This window comes from Megascapheus bottae, chromosome 19 (genome assembly GCF_031878675.1).
Source record: "Megascapheus bottae isolate mThoBot1 chromosome 19, mThoBot2.hap1, whole genome shotgun sequence".
NCBI classification, from domain to species: Eukaryota; Metazoa; Chordata; class Mammalia; order Rodentia; family Geomyidae; genus Megascapheus; species Megascapheus bottae.
The window spans coordinates 8,227,055-8,244,623 of NC_143527.1; the positions used below are offsets into that span (position 1 = coordinate 8,227,055).

At 41.0% G+C, this 17,569-nt stretch overlaps 1 protein-coding gene across 1 annotated transcript; it reads right to left on the minus strand.

Annotated features, from left to right (window-relative positions):
* Positions 1–2,938: 2,938 nt before the first annotated feature.
* On the minus strand, positions 2,939–17,181 carry Serpinb10 (serpin family B member 10). The gene is made up of 8 exons (XM_090353553.1): positions 17,051–17,181; positions 13,124–13,302; positions 10,586–10,651; positions 9,807–9,944; positions 8,279–8,396; positions 7,064–7,206; positions 4,703–4,858; positions 2,939–3,511 (listed from the first exon to the last, which is right to left on the minus strand). Exons 2-8 carry the CDS (start codon positions 13,289–13,291, stop codon positions 3,107–3,109), a joined length of 1,194 nt encoding a protein of 397 aa, XP_090209679.1. The 5' UTR covers positions 13,292–13,302; positions 17,051–17,181; the 3' UTR covers positions 2,939–3,106.
* Between the last annotated feature and the right edge of the window lie 388 nt (positions 17,182–17,569).

The following is a 17,569-nucleotide window of genomic DNA, read 5'->3' on the forward strand; positions in this document are numbered from 1 at the left end:
CATCCCCCCTACACACCCCTCCTCTCTGCAGGTCCTTGGTCTTGAACTCAGGCCTGGGCACTGTCTCTGATCTTTTCCACTCAATGGTACTCTACCACTTCAGCCACCATTTCACTTCCAGCTTGTTGGGTGGAATTAATTAGAGATCATTAGAATAAGAGTCCCTAGACATTTCTGCCTAGGCTGGCTTTGAACCATGCTCCCCAGATCTCAGCCTCCTGAGTAGCTAGGCTTATAGGTGTGACCCACCAGTGTTCCACTGATCCATCCTGTGTTTTTAAGATTGTCTGTCCCTTAACTCAGAGTCAGTGTCTCGTTTTGGGCACAAGATGGCGCACTCAGTCTACGTTTGCAGTCTAAGTTTTGTTTTGTTTTCTGTATTTAGCAAACCGATTCTGATAATGGGTCTGAAGGGGACCCCACAGGTACAGCCACACTGCACGGAACGCAACGCAGGTTCCCTTCCGGGGACCCAGAGGGGCTGCCTCTTGCAGCATGGTTGGTGTTAGGGAGCCCTCCTCTTTGGCACATCCCAGTTGGACCAGGGGAGCAAGGTCACAAGGACTGTTTCCGCTCTGTTGCTGAGGAGTTTCAGCCCTGTAATCAGGCTCAGCCCACACTTCCCAGAAGGTGAGGCAGGAACCCAAGGTGAGCAACGTGCTCCTGCCCGCCCTAGCAGCCCTTTCTCCAGTCTAGCAAGACCTCAGTCAGGGGTTCAGTCAGGTGGGGTTGGGGGTCCCTGCCAGAGGGGTGTGTTCTCCTTAACCTCAGCTACCCTGGGGCCCTGGCAATGCCACCACCTTTGCTGTGGTTCTGGGCCCTCCTAGTGTCATCTCGCTGGTCACTGGTGGCAATGGTTGTTTTGTGGCACAGTAACACACAGTTTTCCTCACCTCTCCCGGTGACCTCCTCCTGGCTCTTTCCCATGCATGCTGTTTTTATGTCCACAAATATACGGCTCCCATTCCATTTCCAGCTCAACCCAGAGCATCGTTTCTATACATCGTCTTCTGGATATGTAGGCATGTTCTAGGTATGTCAGGGCACAGAAACCACACAGTGCAGAATAATAGAATGTAAGGAGGAAAATACACTCTGTTCTCTGCCAAATTCCTGCATATCCATTAAACTAGGTGTTATGAACTTATTTCAAAAGACAATTCACACACACATGCACACACATGTGCACACACATAAATGACTCCAAGAGTATTACAATTAGTCTTCGATCATTCTTTGCACCAGCCCCCATGGTTCATGTCTGTTTCTCAACCCGTGTGTGAGCGAGCCACCAGCTCTGTAACGCTAGGAAAACAAGAAGCAGGAACTATTTTTTCTTCCCAAGAGGTCAGTCAGCACTTTTTAAATTAATGACTGTCTGCATGAGCTGAATTTTCTAAGATTTTTTTTTTTACTGTTCTTTTTAGAGAAGATATTGTACTTAACTATTTTCTGATTGTCAGTCTTTCAGATAGTGTTATGATAGTCTCGATTTTACACACTCTCAAACTTAGTTACTTCTTAATTCTGAATTCACAATGCTTAGGAACTTTTAATTTAATAGTACATAAGTGCAAAGGATTTTTGACATAGTTACGAAGGGTGTGATTCTGTGGACAGAGGCATTTTTTTAAAGAAATAATACATTGCTGTATAAATGATCATTTCTCAAGGCTTAGAATTCATCCTTTTATCCAGTAATATAGGACTACAATTTGATCTAGAAATGAGATTTTCTCATTCTAAGTTACATGCTATTTATGTCTAACCTATTAGATGAAGACCCACAGCCTTGAATGGTAAAATTTGGTCTGAAATGAGAATAATGGCTAGCGAAACTACCAAAAATCAGTTTTAAGACAACATAGGTTAAAAAGATATTATAAAATCATAATCCATTTCCTGGAGATTTTGATGTTATTAAAATAAGATCTTATAACTAATAGGATACCTAGTTACACAACAGAAATTTATTCTTTTAGCTCATAATAATTTTTGAAACAGGATGTGAATGCTAAAAATGTTTATACATAATAACTATTTTAAATGAAACTCATTTGGTGATAAACTTAGATTCACTGAATAATTATAAAAATAAAACTCGGGCCGGGAGTTTGGCCTAGTGGTTAAAGTGCTTGCCTAGCATGCATGAAGACCCGGGTTCGATTCCTCGGTACCACATACATAGAAAAAAGCCAGAAGTGGTGCTGAGGCTCAAGTGGTAGAGCTCTAGCCTTGAGAAAGTCCAAGGACAGTGCCCTGAGCTCAAGCCCAGGACTGGCAAAAAAAATAAATAAATAAAAATAAAAATAAAAATAAAACTCATTTCTCACGGATGCCTCACATAGCTTTTCCTAATGTTAACGCTCAATATCTTCAAGATACAGTTGCCAGTGTTAAGCTTCTACTAACTAAAGTCCAGGTTTCATTTTGTTTTTAACCTCTTTCTCTATGTCAACATAAGAGCTGTTTTTAAAGAGTCTCCAGACAGGGAAGTTCATTGCACAGTGCTAGTTTATGAACCATTCCATGATATTCTTGAGAAATTTCTTCTTTTTCCAGTCCTGTGCTGGAGCTCAGGGCCTAAGCACTGTCCTTGGACTTTCTCAAAGCAAGCGCTCTACCACTTGAGCCTCAGCACCACTTCTGGCTTTTTTTCTATGTATGTGGTACCGGGGAATCAAACCAGGTTTTTGTGCATGCTAGGCAAGCACTCTACCACTAAACCAAACTTCCGGCCCCTCTTGGGAAATTTCTTGCCAAGGACATGCCTTCATATCTATAGAGGCTTTTTTCTGCATTAATTGATGAATTCATCAAATAGAAAGAACAATAATGACTGATCTGGGTAGCTCAGGAATTGGCAGGCGTTCAATGGGGTCCTAGTACTTCTGCAATGCAAATAAAGGGCACATGAACACCAGATACTGTGGTAAAAAGTAAAATTTATATTTTCTTTAACACTGCAGACAGGACTGGGTGAAAAGAATGTATTGCTTTAGGATTTAGGTGCTAAAATTTAAAAGAAAAAAAAAGATCTTGATGAGGAACATGATTATGTGACGGCTGAGGGTGTGTGCAGGTGGGAGAAACAGGGTTTGGGGGTTCAGGGGGAGGAGAACCTCCCATAGAAGAGCAAGCTTTTGCTTTTGTTGTGCCTGATGAGGAAAAGGAATGGGTGGTCCGCATTGAACTCCAGGGAGGGGAGTCTCGTCCGGAATTTCACCTCGCTCCCAGAGCCAGCCGCAGCCTCAGTACCTTCCTCGCTGATTTCTACAAAAGCCTTGTGGAACACGTTGGACAGACAGAGGTTTCTCTCTGAAGACATCCCTGAGAAGTCAGCTTTCCCCTGGCTGAAGGCATCGCTCATCCCCAGGCTGCTCAGGGCCGACTTGAGATCGTAGCTCTGCTCCAGCCTGAACTTGGGCAGGTGCAGCTGAACTTCATACAGCTCCATCCAGTCCTCGCTGGTCCACTCGTGCAGCTTCTCGCGGGTGATGGCCTCCTCCAGCTGTGGGGTCAGAACCAGGAGATTCGTCAATCACCCAGAATGGAGGGACCAACATCCATGCAGCATCTCATTAGGGACTGCACCCAGGACCTACTCTCTCCCCTCACCCCGATCACAACACACATGCCTGGAAACTCCTTCAGTTGTGTATGGAAAAACCTTCCTGCTTGTGACCTTGAAGAAATCCTCGCTTGGCCATTTCCTGGTTTTCAGAATAGAGAAGAAAGAGACTTTGCTTCAAATGGGAAGTACTTCTGCCATGGTAGGCAAGAGATCAACTGACTTTCAAACGTTCTACATTAATACCATGTCAGAATCTTTAGCTCTTAGCTCTTAGCAAGAGCCTTGACTCGTTAGGACAATAGTAGCCATTTTTCCACACATGTCTTAAAATATTATGTAACCACTTGGGCAGCCTTTTCCACCTACCTACCCATAAGTGCATGGAAACTTCAAAAAAGTGCTAATTGTCTGGCACACATGAACATTAGGTACTGTGTTAAAAAAAAGAGGTTATCTTCTACATAGAACTCTATTGCTCCTCTGAGCCATGCATGCCTCAGAAGCATGAACTGACCAAAATTATGTTAGCCTTGTAAGTCTGGCTACTCAACAGCCTAAACAACACAGGAGGTTGCTACTGGTACAGGCCCTTTCTCTTGATGCTTGTTTAATGAGATAAAAATGTGGAAAAGAGTTATGGGACATATTATATATATATATTTAAGTGATTATACAAATTAATTCGGGGTAGGGCACATAGCTGGGGAGTACAGCATCTTTTTGGCATGTGCCAGTCCTTCGGCTTGATGCCTACCACCACCACAAACATCAGCTTCGAATTACATAGATTGTACTAGCATGAGAAGACTTGGGCTAATTGAAAACTCCTAGTAATCGCTCTACGGAGCTGTGTGATTCACAAACAAAAAGTTGCCTGTGTTGTGCATGTAATTGTTTATATGACCACCCATACTAAAGACATCTATCCATCACTGAACTATTCTGAAGAATCATAGCATCAACTTTACAGTGTTAAGGAATGATTATTTATTTAAAGGTAAAATCCTGAAGAATCGGAGTACATTAGCCAACTATTCCCTCTACAGGAATTAAGAAGACAAAAGAATCTATCCTTATGTTTCTCCTGTAAAGCACGGGGATAAACACAAAATCCACAGCCTCGGTTACCTGTTTCAATCCCCCAACTTCTTCAGGCAGGAGTATCAACAGGCTTAGGTCACGGCTGGCATAGTAGAGTTGAAGGCCTGTTGCCTGTGGCTGCTCAATGTGAAAAACTGGAAGTTTCTCCTTCATAGACATCATTTGCACTGGTTTGCTTGTAGTCTATTTTAAAAAAAAACTTACAGTCATTCAAAGATACTTCCACAAAATTTTTATGTATTACATTTTAATGTTTGTTTTTATAACAATGCAGGATTTAAACTTTTATACTTAGTAGGCAGAGCTCTCTGAGTTTTTGTGAGACTGAGTAATGAGCTACCATATTTCCAAGGTCATTCAGGTAGATGCAGCCTTTGTAGTAGGTGACAAGCAGAGGGTGGTGAGAGAAGGCAGACTGAGAGGGAAACAGACACAGACTGAATGGCGTTTGAGATGCTAGAGACTCTGATCGCCTCTGGACTTCCAGATGCTCACAGTGTGACCTATTGCTGGTTCCCACTACGGATGGGCTAGTTCCAAATTCTTATTTTTTATTTGCCAGTCCTGGGCTTGAGCTCAGGGCCTGAGCACTGTCCTTGGACTTTCTCAAGGCTAGAGCTCTACCACTTGAGCCTCAGCACCACTTCTGGCTTTTTTTTAGGTATGTGATACCAAGGAATCGAACCCAGGTCTTCGTGCATGCTAGGCAAGCACTCTACCACTAGGCCAAACTCCCAGCCCCCAAATTCCTTTCTATCACTTGAAAGAGGAAATTCCTGCTGAATGAGTGAACCCTAGTCACTATCCAGAGACGTTTTCACAGGCCAGTGTGTGGTCCCTTCACTGGGTTTATCCAACTGCTAAGACATGCCTCTTGCACACATCCACACAGATGTGCAAGTAGGTTCTCAGCATCAGTGCTGATGTTTCTCTTCCTGGGAATTTAGAATGGGGCAGGAGTCTGGACCCTAGAAGACAGGAAGGGTTGTGAGTAGCCATGTTTGGCTACTATGTGTATCAGAAGCATGGAAAGTTAGGATTTAGCCTGGGAGAATGACATGAGAAATATACTTGAAAAGATTGAGAGGAACATGTTTTTCCCAGCACCGGAAAGGCTTAGGCAGGAGAACCTCGAGTGGAAAGCCTGGCAGATCTACAGAAGGAGAACCTGTTTCAAATAAGCAAATTTTTTGTAAGGATTGATTTTAAAACAATACTGAGAACATTCAAGCCTTATTTTTAATCAGAACCCAATACCCAGCCACATTCCTGACTATTATGGTTTGGAAGTTACATATTCCCTGTGAGTTGTGTATTGAAAGAGCCATTGCCCGTCTGATAGTGGTTTTGGAAGAGGGCAGAACCTTTAATGTGTGGACCTTAGAGGGAGGAAATTAAGTCATTAGGGGCATCTTGGAAAGGAATCTTGGAATTCTGAATTCTGACCCCTTCTCTCTCCCTCCCGCTCTGTCTCTCATTTCCCTCCCTCCCTCCCTCCCTTCACTTCTCTTCCTTTTACCCTTCTCTCTTTTTCTCCTCCTCCTCCTCCTCCTCCTCCTCCTCCTCCTCCTCCTCCTCCCCCTCCTCCTCCTCCTCCTCCTCCTCCTCTCCTTTCTCCTCCTCCTCTACCTCCTCCAATTCCTCCTCTTTTCTTTGTTCTGTCTGTCTGTCTGTCTGTCTGTCTGTCTGTCTCTGTCTGTCTGTCCCTCACTCTCTCTTTCTCTTTCCACCTTCCTGGATACTATGTTTTACTTCACAAACATGTTCCTACCAAAATGTTCTACTCCTTCCACTTCAAAATGGTGCAAATGTTTAGCGCCCAGCAACCATGGGCTGTCCCATAAACCCAAACAAACTTTCCCACATTTCAAGATTCTTATCTCAAGTATTTTATGCCAACAATGTGGAGCAATACAGCTGTCAGACTCCATGAAATACATCCTCCTTCATTTGTATTAGCCTCCCTTTTTTTTTTTGCATTAGTGGTTTCCTATTGCTTATTTTATGGACAGTCATGTAGTGTCTTAACACAGTAGAATTGGTTTAGAAGATAAGGACGAGATTTTGCGGTGAGGAGTGTATGCTTCTGGACTTCTTCCAGCAAGCATGCCTCATCCACTCGGCTTCCCTGTATTCCTCAACTGGGAAACACAGACAACACTGATCCTCCCCAGCTCGCCTGGTCATTAACGAAATGGTAGAACATGTGAACAGGCTGAAATCAGAGACCAACAATGAAAGGGGAACTTCCAGGTGGAACAGAGCTTGGGGCTCCGTCACCCTCCCCCTGTGAATAGCCATCGTTTAAAGGAATATAAAATCAGAAAGAAGAGTGACGATGAAACAGTGTGATATGAAACTTCAAAATGATCTTCAACAAGTTCCTACCTCGTTTACTCTGAAAGGCTTTTCTGTGGTGTCCTTCATGGAGAATCTCTGTTCCCAGCTTCCTTTGAAGTACAAGGCATTCACCAGAACCATCCTGGTCAGAGTATCCACAGAGCCATCAGGTAGAAGGTCAGGAATTTTACCTATGGGAGCAGGAGGACAGGTTTCGAATGGCTAGCAATTTAGGTGTGTTTACTTATATGCAAACAGACTCATTTCTGGATACTTACATTTTTTTTCTACAAAATCAATCAATGGTAGACATTTGACCAGCATTGCTGGGATGCTGGGTTTGGTCTTCACACAGCAAAGAAAGAAAGAGAAGGGAAGAAGGGAGGGAGGAAAAAATGAAACATACACACACACACACACACACACACACACACACACACATTTACCTAACTATATGTGTGGATAAACACAGGACATGCCTCTAAGAGGCTACTGAGTAAGAGATGGGGACAGGGGAAGGAAAAAAATAATAGAAGGTAAATAACTTTCAAATTCATGATGCCATGTTCATCATCTGTCAAAATGTATTTCAAACTGTTTAAAAATTTAACAAGGAACTATGTTGAAATTGTTTTCAGGTGGGGAGACAGATTTATTGGAACATTGTAAACATTGCAGAAATGCAAAACTTAAATCCCCCTCTGTGTATAACAAATATAAGCTGCCTTTTAAAAAGTATATCAGATGAGAGTCTTTCATAAAGACATAGCATATACACAAACTACTTTGTCAAATAGCAAAAAAATTCCAACACATACCCTAAAATTTAAAAAAAAAATAGGGGAAAAGTCAGGTTGGGAGGAATAGATGAGAATCCCGAAAAGGGTAAAAGTGATCAAGGGACACTATTCATACAACTTTGTTAAGTACAGTTTCTTTGTACAGCTACTTAAAGATAATAAAAATGTAATAAATAAACGGAGTCACCACTTTACCAATATTTCCATTTTCTACTTTCCTGATTTTTACCCCTACACTTTGGAGAAGTTTATGAGCTATGATAATCTTTCTTTAGTGTAAAGTGGCAACTTCAAGTCTACATTTTAGATAAAACATGTCAGGAAAGTAGAGGATCTAAAAGTCTTGGTATGAATAGAAATAAAAGTTCTGATTCTTTAGAATGTATCTACAATTCCAAGAAACAGTCATAGTCACCCAGCTTAAATCGAAATAAACAGACCGAACCTGGAGAACACATCTTACCCTCGGTCTGGCTCGCAACCCAAGAGTTGATCTCCTTTCTGATTTGGCCAGGAGCTTCCATGAAATTAACAGACTGTGGCTCTGCACCAAAATATGTTTTCATGTCTTCAAAGTATTTCTGAAAGACACAGGGCACAGTACAGAATTCAAGCCTAGAAAGAGAAGCTAGGAAGCTGGAGAACCACTAACTCCCATCTCCTCTTTCTCATCAGTCTTTGCTCACCGTTGGTTTTGACCAAAATCTAAACAACAAACTGACTATTATGCAGAAGTTAAGTAGTGGAAGGAATATATTCTGGATCTTGTTATCTATTTTGTTCATACCTGGAAATGAGAGTAGAATGAACAGGAATGGCAAGAAGGCTTATAAGTGATGTCACTGGCTAAAGGAGGTTATTGAGCTTTCATGGGCAGGGGATGGGACCAGGAGACCTGTGATCTGACCAAGTCCTGTGAACTTCCAGGAACTTGTTCTGATCATGGTCAAAGGTTTTATCCATCCATGTCTGTGGCTGTGAGTGGGTGATGGCTAAGGTTGGTGATGTGGAGGCAGTTGCCTGTGGAACACTGATTTCTTTTTCCAGGTAGTTGTGGTATGCCTTCAGTTTGCTCACTCTATGTTGGCCTTACAGGCAGTTCAGAGTGGTGTGTAGATTCTCTTGCCAGAAATCGGCTTGAGGATGATGAAGTCCACATCTGGAATTTATAATCTTCCGAAAAGGAAATGTAACTATTCTCAGGTAGCACTTCCTGTCTTATCCCAGGGCTGGTGGATTTACAAAAGTTGTTTTACACATCCATGTCCTGTGTTCAAGTGTCTGCTGAGCTCAATCACCTTGTCTACTTCTGAGCCAAGCAGGAGTCCATCAGCCTATCATAAATGACACTCACTAGAAGTCCCATTTGCCTGATTTTGTCTTTTGTCAAGCCTGAACAGGATGCACTCCTCACCTTCTGCAGAGATGGGCTTCAAGTATGAGTGAAGGAGAGAAGTTGATATCATTTTCTGTCCCATGTTCCAACTCTGGATGGAAAATTTAGCCCTCATTTGTTCTCAAAGCTAAGCTGCTACCTAATTCCTCCAGTACCACCAAACTCTCTTCCTTCACACTTACCCCTCTTAGTAGTCCTTTATTTATTTTTTGTTGTTCTATTCTTTTTTTTTCTTTGTGTAAGTGTGTGAGAGACAAGTGTAGGCCAGGGACATATTGCAGTTTGTGTTTATGGGTCAACCTTGAGGTTTATATTTTTTTCTTTCTTTCTTTTTCTTTTTGTCAGTCATGGAATTGGTTTCTTTTGTTCTGCATATAAAGTTCTGATAACTTCATCTGGTTTGAAGCCCCTCCCCCCTTGGGTTTTTGGGGTTTTTTTTGTTGTTTGTTTGTTTGTTTTTTTGGTTTCCTTCATTGCTGTTCTAAATCAGGAAGTACTTGCTGCATTAAGATTGTCCATGGGATCTCTGTTTACCTTTTAAATTAGCACCACCTGATTCCCTCCTCCCCATGGACTTAAAGACATTTACACTCACACTGTGAAATGGGTATGTTTTTTCTCCATATATCCTATTGGCTGTTTTAAGTATGTAGGAATTGCCAGGCTTCAGGATTTCTGCAATGAGTGACTGGAAATCAGACTGAATGTTTTCTACCTTGCCTGAGTTGAATTCCTTTAAAAGAAAAGAAAACAATAGTGAATAAAAGCCACATGTACATGATCAACCTGTAGCTAAATAAAATCATTTGATGGCACAGAATTCTAAGGTTATCAAAACATTTGCTTTAATGTTATTAATAAAGGGAGACATTGTTTTCTCCAAATTTAGTACACAATAACAGGCAAGAACATAGTTAAGAATGCTGAAGTCTTGAGAGGTATCAAGAAGGTAAAGATGAGTCAGAATATGATTCTTCAAAAAAAAACAAAAGTAGAAGCCTGGAGCAATGGCTCACTCTAGTAATCCTAGTGATGCAGGAGGCTGAGATCTGAGGATCACCGTTCAAAGCCAGCCAGGGCACTAAAGTCCAAGAGACTTATCCCCAATTAACCACTAAAAAACCAGAAATGGTACTGTGGCTCCAGGGATAGGATGATAGCCTTGAGCTGAAGAGCTCAAGGACAGCACCCAGGCTCAGAGTTCAAACCCCACAACTAACCAAAAAAAAAATAGCAAATATTTCATATTTTGTGAAACACTGCTATCATTTTAATAGGTCTCCAAGAATGGCTACTCATGATAGGCTATTGCAGGTTGAATAATTTAACCACTAAAATACACACTGGGCCTGGATAACAAGAGATGACAAATACCATTTTCCTTTTCTTCTCACTTTCGGGACCAGATTTGAGATCTCTCCCCCTGTTAAACTGAAGTACCTATAAGTTTAAAAAGACAAATCAACACATGAGTATACCTAAAAGTAATCACAGGAAGTAGGTCATAAGTACAAGCCAGCCATCCTTATCTTCAGAACCCACAAATACCTTCAGAACACAGAAACAGGCAATGAAACTCTGGCTCAACTTAAATGGCGTGTTAAACTGTACATTGAGCACTGCTTTGTAAGTCAACTTTGAAAAGTCGAATTTAAGTCACTAGTGTGTTCATTTGAATACTCTTGCTAGGGAATTAGGATGAGATCGAGAGTAGGATGAGGTGAAACTCCTGTTTCCCGTATTTCACTTTTATCTGCAGTTATTTGAAAACACACTTATATTGGGAAGTCTGGGACCAGCTGACACGTCAGTCAGAACTAGTGGAAAGGCCTTCACTGCAGAAGGCTTCCTGCCCCATACTGGGAAGGAAGGATGAATTCACAGGGAGGCCAAGAAGCCTCCGAGCACACAGAACCAGCTTTCCCCTGGGTATCCCCACTCAGTCTCCTGCATTAGATCACAATCTTTATATCCAATCAGAAGACCCCAAATAGAGTGCAGAGAACTTCTGACAGCTACACCTCAGGAGGGGCAGAAAAGGTAGACTGAAAAGGACATGGAAGCCGCCCCACACCCCTCTCTCATACCTCATCTATGCATCTGAATGGACCACAAAGATAGGGTCCACATAAACTGAAGAATATTATTCAGCCACAAAAAGGAAGAGAGTCCTGCTGTTTTCAGTAACGTGAATAGAGCTGGAGGTCATTATGCTAAGTGAAGTAAAGCCAGGCACTCACATTCATAATGAAGGTGTTTAGGAAACGAGATTCATGGCTGGAAGGGAGGAGCATAGGTGACTGAGCCCTAAAATGGGCTCTGGTGCTGTCTGTTCACCTAGTGTCATGATTGAATTGGATCAGAGAACACGCAGAGGGAGGGTATTGCTTGATTGGTGAGTAAGTGGGGAACTTCACACATCTGGCACAGAACTGTTAGGAGAATAGGGTAAGAGAGATGGATGAAAGTTTGCTTTTTATCTGCATCCTCAGTACAATAGTTCAGAGTGGGGGTTGGAGTGGATTGAGAGGAAGATTAGACAAATACAGCTCAGTGAGAAAAATTACGGACTGGTTCACAACAATTTAAGATACAGTTAACATAGAACTAGAAAACAAAAAAAATCAAAGAAATGATAACTGTGTAAGGAGATGCAAATTACCCTGACTGGATTGTTGCACACTGTACACATACATTATGAATGTTTACCATGTTAAAGAACAGGATTTTTCCAGAATGATTTTCTTGAAGACAGCCAGGCACACATATATGAAAATGAAACAATTGTGCTCCTCGTGACTTACTTAGCTGTTTAATCCTTGGCTTGCTGGCTGGGTTTAAAGAGGTCAGTAATAGCATTATAAAATGGAAACCATGACATTGTTAAAAATGTGGATATGTCACTCAGCATCCTCAATGCATTGTGTGTCCAAATATGGAAATAGTAAAACATACACACACATACAGTGCATAGCCACCTATGTCACTGTATTTATATGCGAACCTACACTCATAAACACATGTTTTTAAAATAAAAGTAAAAATGAAAAACAAATTTAGCTTCCAAATTTTTCAATAAGGTGGCAGAATTCTTACCCAAGATGGTGACCCCTCTGTGCCAAACTTAGACATAGTCAAAACCAGTCATTGTGAGTAAAAGGAGGTTGCTGTGTGCTCTGTGAGTTTGGTCCTAAGGTATCATCCTAACTTAATACTTCACAAAATAGTATTAAGTGAACACTGAAAACATTGCCATCATTAACAACTGTAACAAATTGTTCCTGGTTGATGGCTAAGTGATGGCTAGCTGATTAATTGAAAAGACAGCCATTCATGAGATAAAGTTAGTCTTTAGCAGAATCATTTGGGTTCTGTTTCCTGGGTGTCACTTGTTTTACATTTTTATTGTTTTGGTTGCCAAAGAATGCACTGCCCTGGCATTTACTTCGTTTTCTGGGACCAGTGGACTTAGTACTAGGTGAGTGTGCTTCATCCTGATTGTGAGCTGGGTCCAGGACATAGGGGTATATCTATCCTTGCCTTGTGTTCTGCTGCCCTGCACCACCGGGGAAGCAGGAAAGCCACATCCTTCCTGGGAGCATCCAAATTAAGCACGGAAGTGAATGCAAACACTATGTCAGTCCTTGTTAAGTTAAACAGTGAGAAACAAAGTACTTAACTGAAAAAAAAAATAAGTAAAATCCCTAAAATTTTCACCAGAGTTTCTCTGTTTATTGTATGATGGGGTATGTTAAGGATTTTCTAAGCTGATTTCTACTATTTTTTAGCATATTTTTTAAATCTGGAAGACGTTGCTATAAAATGTGAGCTACTGGGCTTTCTAGAGGAAACTGCAATGAAAAGCAAGGAATGCATTGGTATAGAAGACCCAGTAGGCAGCTCTCTCCTCACCTGGGCCATCTGGGCTGCAGTGTTTCCTTTCGTGCCTGAATACACCATGGCCAGAGAAGTCATGATGCCCCAAGGAGAAAAGAAAATGTTTCTTCCCTCAGCAGATTCAGCTAGCTTTTTGCTAAACTCCAAGGCAAACTCACTGATGGAACTTGCTAGAGATTCCATTGGGGAAAAACCTAAGAAGAGTAAAGCAAAAGATGGATTACATGTTAGCGAAATCCTTCCCATTTTGTTTTATTTTTGGAAAAGTGTTCATCACCCATGCCTACCTTCCTGCATGTACATGGATACATAGGAACTCAGAGAACTTCAGTGAAATCCCAGTCCAGTGGTGTTGTTTTGTATATTACAACCCAGAAGTGTGGCGAATGTAAGATGTTGGAAGCCTCCATGTTGAACAGCAGTGTGCATCAGAGAAGAAGGGTCAGCTGGCCCCTGAGTCTACTGCCACATCACTAGCCTTCATGTTTATATCTAGTCTTTCCAAACTCTTCAGATACAAAAATATTCCTTTACTGCTTTGTACCAACACCACTAGTTTTGGACTTGGTACAAACAAGTATTTCCCTAACCTTTTTTGTTTGAGCAAGAAAAAATTATTTTAATGAATAATAGGGTTTCTTTTCTTTTGGCCAAGGACTTATACTCAATGCGTAGGTACTGTCTATGAGCTTTTTTAAATGAAACATTACAATCCATACAGTCATTGACAGTAAGAGTCAAGAGCACATTCAGTTGCATAGTACACCAATATAGTGCCTTGACACCAGGGTCTCTCCAGGGTTTCTGTGAGCCAGAAATGTGTGGAAATTTGGAGAAGCTGCCTAGTTGGAACGCTCCTCTTCCTCCTCCTCCTCCTCCTCCTCCTCCTCCTCCTCCTCCTCCTCCTCCTCCTCTTCTTCTTCTTCTTCTTCCTCTTTTGTCAGGATAATGTATGGAGGGGTTACAGTTACATTCATCAGGTAGTAGGTGTATTCATTCCTATACAATGATACCCCATTCTCATGGTTTTGTCCCCATTTCTTTCCCCTATCTCCTCCTAATCATCTTGTTTTTCCCCCTTCCCTTTCCTATTTCAAATACACAAACAAATACATATATATATATATATAATATACCAGGTAACAAAATCAGATACAGTAACAATATGAGATTAACCATAAGGGCAACAAAAGAGAAAAGAAATAACATAGTACATTATGAACATCAATCACACAAGATAAAGCTCTTGTTTCCATATCCTAGAGATCCTTTCATTTAGTCTCATCCTGTATTCCTGTCCTTCTTTATTGCATGTTTACAGTGCCCATTACTTGGGCTCCAAGCCCACCATATTAAATTTCTTAGCATGACCAATACAAAGGGAAAGGCCTATAGAGAGGCTGAGACTGATTTGCCCGTTTTTCTCCCTCATTATTCATGGACAAGGAGATCCAAGCTTTCTCATCGTTTGGGTGTTAGAGTTGTAAATTTCATTCTGAATGACCCTGAGAATTTAATTTAAATCTCACTTAAAACTGTGCTCCTAAAAGAGACATAGTTCAAGCTACTGTCCGTTTGTGATTAAGTAATTTTCAACTTGATTAAACAACTGACAGGAAATCAAATTTCCATATTTAGGAACTCCATTAGTGGCTGAGTTGTGTGGTTTGGACTTGAGCTGATAGCCCCTGCCCTTCTGGAAAGCTACAGTGAGGGCTTTGGGGAAGTCAGTTCCCTATGACAGGTACTTGACTGAGTGATAGGCTTCGGTATCAGCATGATTTGGAGTTAACCATGATACTATTGAGATTCCTCCCACCAACACCCTCACACTTAACCAAACAGCTACTAACCTTCAGCTCACACCCTGGGTGTGGCTTCTGCCTGCTTCAAAAGCTCATAGTAATCCCTGGCTAATATTATTGTTATTTGACATTAAAAGAAACAGAAACCTTTCTGGTTGTGTAAGATTGTATACTCTCATAAAGTACTGGAGGCGTCACGGTATTTTTTTCTTAACAGATAAAAAGGACCATGTCAGAAATAGCTTCTCTGGGTCCTTTAAGATCCTAATGGAGGAAGTGGCTCTGATAAAGAAGCCCTGGATGCCATCAGCCTGTTAAACGATCAGCTTCTGATACAACAATGTGAAGGAGTTCATGTTATTGTATTCATCCAGTCAAGCGACATTTTGATCATTGCTTTCGTATGAAGCCTTATCTTTTTTAAAACCTCATGAAGTACCTTCCTTGGGAACATATTCTGTTTTGTAGTCAAATCAGTCAAAATCAGTGTCTTAGGATTTAGGAATTTCATCTTTCTACCAAAAACATGTTATTACACAACCTATTCTCTTCTAATAAGTTCCTGAATAAAAGAATAACAGAACTACTTGTGAAATGTTAATATCCAATTATTTTTGGCCTCATTAAAATTCTCACTAATTTTGTTTATATGTATGTAGGAATTGTTTATTGTTTATAAAGGGATGCCGCCTATAACACTTTTTTTAAAATTCCTGACTTTTTCCCCCCTTGTGGATATAGACGTTTGAACTCAAGTCCCTGTGCTTGCTCTACTGATGCTCTAGCACTTGAGTCACGACTCCAGAAGTTTGCTGATTCTTTTGGAGATGGAGTCTCAGAGACTTTTCTGCTCAGACTAACTTCAAGTTTTAGCCCTTCAGATCTTAGCCTCATGAGTAGTTAGAACCTGATGTTTTTTGAAGAAACTATAATTCAGTCCTGCTATGTAGTTTAATGGTTCTAAATGCTTTCTAAAAGATGCGGAGTTTGTGGATGAGATTTTACCAAAAGTAAATTATCCAAACCAACAATGGGCAATCTTCTATGGCGTTCTCCAAGCAAACTGCACTTTTGTAGTCTCAAGAGTAATAATACCAAGCTATCATCTGTCAATCACCTATCCTATATCTGTCTTGAAGAAGACGAAGAAATTAAGAAGTAACGGCATTGATCAAATGTCTTGCTTCTTCCATATCCAATTTGAACAGAATCTGGAAGTCTCCTTAACCCAAACCTCCATTTATCTACCAAGTAGCTCAGGATCAGATCAAGTAAGCTAAGAATACACAGCTGTTAGTTAACAGCAGTTAAAACCCCATTTTCCTGAAATCCAATGCAACTGTTTTTGTCAGTGTATCTTATCATCTTTGAGATAGTGATAGAGAAATTAGTGATGGAGAATGAGGTCTAACAGGAGGAGAGAGAGAGACAATTAGCAGAGTAATCACGAATATAGTTTGGTCTCTCATCCCTTGACTGAAGACCCAAGATGTGTGACCTTGCTGATGATAAGATTAACAATGTCCCCCACATCAGACAATAACCTTCTCCTTTGCTCCCCTCACATCTCTTCCCCACAAAGCCCTTTTCTTGGAGCAGATTTAAAGAGCACCTGGTATAAGGCAGGTAACTCACAGAAGAGCAGGAGGCTGGCCAATAGAATGGTGGCTAAGCACTGGGGAGGCAGAGAGTTGGGTTATCAAATCAGTTCCACACGCTAATGATGAGCTCACAATTCATGTCTCCAGTGCCACTTTTCTGAAGGGTTAGGAGGGCTTAGGCTCAATTATTCTAAGAAGATACTTTTTTATCTTTGCTTAAGTTGATGGATATAAGGTTGAAAATCCACTTGGGACTCTACCTGTGGTTTCACAATTCCTAGTTTAAAAAAAAGAAAACAATTTCCATGAATTCATTGAAATGAATGTGCTCTCTCTCTTTAAAACTTCAGTACAAACTTTCACCCAGCTCAAAGTCGTCTCTGACTTGCAGAGACAAACACTTCATCGATAGAGAATTGTCTACACAGTCTTGAGTTTCAGACAGTGCTCTTTATTATTTGTTATTTAGCTAGGCACTACAACAAAGAAAAACATTAAGAAAAAAACATTTTTAACCAAAGAAATGTTTACAATACCTTGTTTCTCTTTGCTGAAGCAAAATTGGCAACTAGTTCCGTTAGTAAGAATTTGTGGCTGGAGTTGGGTAATTTTAACTGAAGAACATAGTCCCTCCCTCTTCTCAGCCCCACCCTTCAATTCACTCTTACAAGTCAGTACACTCTTCCTTTCAAGCTTTCTTTGGCCAGAAATTCAAACGAAAAGAGAAGTAGATAGTTGAGGTCTTGCCTGAACTATTTAATTATCCATATTTTCCACTTGGGTCTACATGTAGAGACCTGAATTCTGACAAATTCTAAGTCATACATTCCTGAGCTTAATCCCTTCTCTGGTCTGCCAACTAATCACAAGTAGTATCGGTTCTCCTGGCAAATTGTTCTTTTAATCAGTAGACTAATAATGAACAGTGCAATGAAAGCTGCCACTGGTTTATTTACTGGTGTATCCACCAGCTGCTCTTGGAGTACTATGGGACCAGGATGTTTTCTGTTCTTGTTTGCAGTGTTGGTGTAGACCCCAGAGTGGGAGACCAGTGG